At 34.6% G+C, this 5,000-nt stretch overlaps 1 protein-coding gene across 13 annotated transcripts in view; it reads right to left on the reverse strand.

Moving 5' to 3' along the window:
* The window catches only part of LOC116022627 (mediator of RNA polymerase II transcription subunit 34), a 29,080-nt gene that overhangs the window by 11,294 nt on the left and 12,786 nt on the right, over positions 1–5,000 (reverse strand). For 12 of the 13 annotated variants that reach the window (XM_031263397.1, XM_031263399.1, XM_031263391.1 and 9 more), the window contains 6 exons: positions 2,053–2,157; positions 1,870–1,974; positions 1,594–1,716; positions 1,312–1,400; positions 960–996; positions 110–143 (listed from right to left, as the gene is read on the reverse strand). In XM_031263397.1, coding sequence (XP_031119257.1) covers positions 110–143; positions 960–996; positions 1,312–1,400; positions 1,594–1,716; positions 1,870–1,974; positions 2,053–2,157 — 493 coding nt within the window. The remainder of the gene's footprint in view (positions 1–109; positions 144–959; positions 997–1,311; positions 1,401–1,593; positions 1,717–1,869; positions 1,975–2,052; positions 2,158–5,000) is intronic. The other variant, XM_031263393.1, reaches the window with a different exon arrangement.

Below are 5,000 nucleotides of genomic sequence, written 5' to 3' on the forward strand. Positions count from 1 at the left end.
TTTTTTTTTTGGGGGGGGGGGGGGGGGGGGGTGGTATCTCCACGACAAAGATGTAAAAGCTCATACTAGGAAAATTTTGCAAAGAAAAAGGTAAGGAATTAGTTCCAACCATCAGGTTTGTTGATCCCCATACCAAACGCCACCTGAAGAAGAAGAAGAATAAAATCAATACAATAGTTAATTAAAATAATGGGAAAATGGCACTTTTTCCCCCTATGTTATGTGCTTATAGCACTTTTTCCCCCTGTGTTATTAAAGTGGCAGTTTTCCCCCTGAGTTATTTTAAAAGTGGTAGTTTTCTCCCCTGTAATGTTAAATTGACATTTTTGCCCTTAAAAATAACTATTACATTTATTTTTATTCTCCAACCAATTATTACTAATATGTATGGAAGATCACAGTTCGATACGAATCTAATCGAACACTGTAGCAATTGAACTTAAATAGTATAGACGATTATGATTACGATTCATAACCGAAAAAATAAAATAAAATTATTTTTGAATTTATACTATTTTTAAATAAGAAATAAAATTATAAAAATAAATAAATAAATAAGTTTTGATTGGCGGTTCAAAATCGAAATTGAAACCGAACCGTACCGATTTATCAAAATAAGTGTTTGATCATTTTCACTATATATGATTGTGGTTAAGTTCCGGTTCACGGTTCAACAATTATTTAATTTTATTTTTTCGGTTCTGAATCATAACCAGAACCTCCATACTATTTCGGTATGATTGCTACAGTGTTTGGTTAGGTTCGAACCGAATCGTGATCATCCATACATATAAGTAACAATTTGTTGGAGAAAAATAATAAATGAAATAATTATTTTTAAGGGTAACAATGTCAATTTAACATTTCAGGAGTAAAAACTGCCACTTTAATAACACAGGGGGAAAAAGTGCCATTTTCCCTAAAATAATTGAAAAGTAGCTATATTGTGGTTTACATACCGTTCCAACAATAACCTGTAGCTTTCCACTGCTCCACCTATGACATCAAAATAGAGTATAGCAATTCTAACCAGTTATACTAGAGAGAATTAGAGTGCCTAATTAATTTACATGGAAAGTTAACTTTAAGCATACAAGAGACATACTATGGATGCTTGTATTTGAAAATAAATCATCCCCCAATTTTTGAAAGTTTTCAATCTCACATTAAAAATAATAAAAAAACAAACAAAGTTGTGGCCCCAACAGCATTTTAAAATTAATATTAAGCAATGCAACATCCAACTCTCTTTTCAAAAAGTTGTGACTAATATATATGATCATGAAGTACATTGCATGCAAAAAATAGTACCTTAGATGAACTTTTTCACGAGCATATACATCCATATCAGCATGGTAATAATCAGCTGAAATTCCTCTTTGATGCAACTCACGAGCAACCTACATTAGTTATGTACTTAATACAGTCCGTATAATTCAGCATTCAAGATGTGGTAAGACTTTGGTGGAAACATGATCACATGAAACTAGCTGTGTTGTTTTATTATCAATTGAACTAACATCTGATCACTTGTTTAGGTACCATTGAAAATGACACTACAAATATGTATTGGATGAAGAAATGGTATGCTACCTGTTCGCATTCCTTTCTGGAGAAGCAATACACTATCCCAGATTCATTATTCGGATATGATGTTTGAATATATTCTGCAATTTCATCAATGACAGCCTTTCCAATGGATGACTTCTCTCGTACCTAGAAGGAAATGAGAAAACATTATATATATAAAGAGAAAAAATGCACCCATACTCAAACAAGAAAAAACCTGAATTAGACCAAAGGTGTGCAGGAATGAAGATGTATTAGATTTAAGATTAAGACCATAATATGTCAGTTATACACTTATACCATATAAAAGAGGTTTGGCCTGTTCACTGTACTAACAAATTTTATGCATCTTGGAATATGAAGCATCTCCATCAGATCATCTTGCACTTTCCTAGTAGCAGTGGCCTGGCAATAGAGAAAAAAGACCATTAAGCATCAGGAAAAGTAATATTAGAAAAGGAGAACACAATTGGGAAGGCATACAGTCAAGGCAACCATGGGGACATTAGGAAACTGAGTCTTTAATATTCCGAGATTCTTGTAGTCAGGACGGAAATCATGACCCCATTGGCTGCAACAATGTGCCTCCTGTTAAACAAGTCATTTGGATATTTAAAAAGTTAAAATAGGTCTACGATAATGTGAACCTAATTTTAAACTTCTTTACAGCAGTGATGGCACAAAACTAAATTTGATAATATTGGAAAAGTTCTTTATGGAAAGAAGCACTCAGCAAGGAGAGTAGAGATAGCAGCCTATATATCATGATGGATGTTCATCACAACTATGATGATTGTTCTATTACTATAATGTATTAATGTTCATTGCATTTGAACTGTGAATCTATAATATCCATTATTCCTTACGTAATAGCCATCAGTGTAATATTTATTATCTTTGGAGTAAATGTTCATCACACTTGTGAAAAATGTTCAATGAGGCTCAAACAGTGGCCACAACATAACAATAGGGATGATGTGTGGATAGATCTCATACTTCATTTAGTCTAATATACCTAAGGAGATCAAAGAACTAAGTGCATTACTTGGTGTCTGAGAGCATTTCCTTGGTTTGGAAATGCTGATAAATTTCAAAGGACTACCAATTCAAAAATCATTCATCAAAATAGTACTCTAATTTTTTCCTTCTTTTTTCAGAAACAAGAGCATGAATATGGCATTATGTAGCACTTTCAGAATACTACTATTGCTACATATTGTCTTCTCCTCTTTACCAACTTCACTTTCAAGTTTATTTGAACAAAGTGTGCATGATAGTCGCATTACTCCGAATATGTACAGTAGATGTAGTCCACGAGCCATGACCAGCTATTTAGGCCATTTTATTGATCACAAATATTGCACTGCAAATATCTTTATATTCCTCTCAAAAATTTCATGAACAAAATGTCCATATATAATGTTACTATGGAGGCTTCTAGAACTATCAAATCACTTCTCTAAGTGGGGGACAAACCAAGGCAGTAAGGCCGCATGAATATCATTTTCTATTCTAATATAAAAAATTGGTATTTAGTAATGGTCAAACCAGAAATTATAACAATTCAAATATACAATTATACAAATAAATAAGGTAAGCAGTAAGCAGTTATTACTGAAGGGTAAAAATACAGACCTACAGTTAACCTTCAAGGGACTCTGACTTTACCAACAGCATTTTGAGTTTTGACATACAGATTTAGGAGGTGATATTGATGGTGGAGGGGGTAGAGTTGGCTAAGCATATTTCAATCTTTTCACCTATTGAAGTGGATTATATTTTGTAACTGAAAAAGCATGGAGATAATCTGGCTGAAGAAGTACTTAAAAGAACTTTTTCAAAGTAAGGGTATTCAAAATTTTGGATCCCATTTGGACTTAGGAGGCAAAATTGATAGTAGATGGAGTACAAACAGCTAGCAATACTGTAGGTGGAAGCACTCTAAGTTGCGGATCTCAATCGCAAAAAGTTGCCACTCTTCACCTATCAAGGTGGAATATGTATTTTAACTGAAACAAGGAATAATCTGGAAGAATTTCTTAGAGAAATATTCGTCCAAAGTAAGGGTATTCATATTCTTTGGCTCTCTTCAATGCCCTAATCTCTGTTATTCTGTTAATATAACTATATATGGATGTAGTTTAGTCTTAAAGACAAACTCCAGCCTTCCTAAACTGATGGTAGAAGAGATACAATAGGGATCTTATGAACTACTTGAGCTCTCACCTGTTGCACTAAAATGCAGGATCTACTTCAACTGGGGTGCAAATTTTCTGACCACATTCAACTTTAGGTTCCTAGAGTTTATTCATTAGGCAATTTTACTTAAAAGGGTAAGATAAAAACAAAAGTCTTGTATTTTAATTCAATCAAGGGACTTCATGCCCCAGTGCAACTACATAACCCAAGAAAGATCTTGTTGGTATTCTAGAGAACAAGCTCCAAGTCTAAGTGGGGGCTAACCTCAATCCAATCTTGGGAAAGATCAATTTGTATGTGTGAAGAATAAAGTGATTCATTGTATTCTCTACTAAAAACTGTACATATATCTCCTATTTATACAGGAATAGACTATTAGACTAATGAGCCCAATCCTAAAAGGGCTTAGGGTTTCAACACTCTCCCTCAAGCTGGAGAGTATAAATCATATGCTCCAAGCTTGTTACAAATATACTCAACTCTAGGAGTTCTAAGAGATTTTGTTAGGACATCAGCTAACTGATCTGCAGAATTGACAAAGCTAGTTTTAATGCACATTGACACAATCTTCTCCCTGATGAAGTGGCAATCAACCTCGATGTGTTTAGTCCTCTCATGATAAATAGGATTTGAGGTGATGCGTAGAGCTGCTTGGTTGTCACATATTAGTGTCATTCGAGCAACACTGCAACATTGCCACATTACAATTCTTGTAGTAAATGCTTCAGCCATATGAGCTCACATGTGGCAAGGGCCATGGCCCAATATTCAGCTTCAGCACTAGACCTGGCAACAACATCTTGCTTCTTACTTTTCCAAGATATGAGATTACCACCAATGAGTACACAATAACCCGAAGTAAAACGCCTATCAAATGGACAACCAACCCAATCTGCATCAAAATATCCAACAACCTAAGCATGTCCTCTATCTTCATATAACAAACCTTGCCCCGATGATCTCTTGATATACCTTAGAACCCGAACATCAGCATCCCAATGGGTATCACAAGGGTTCTCAAGAAACTGACTCAAAACACTCACTGCAAAAGAGATATCTGGTCGTGTGATTGTAAGAGAATTCAATTTTCCAATTAACCACCTGCATCGTTCTCGGTCAAGCAATGGCTCCCCTGTCCTGGTAGAAGTTTCACATTTGGATACATTGGATTATCCACAGGTCTACAATCCAACATACCAGTTTCTTCTAAAATATCAAAGGCATACTTTCTT

Source organism: Ipomoea triloba, chromosome 6 (assembly GCF_003576645.1).
Source record: "Ipomoea triloba cultivar NCNSP0323 chromosome 6, ASM357664v1".
NCBI lineage: Eukaryota > Viridiplantae > Streptophyta > Magnoliopsida > Solanales > Convolvulaceae > Ipomoea > Ipomoea triloba.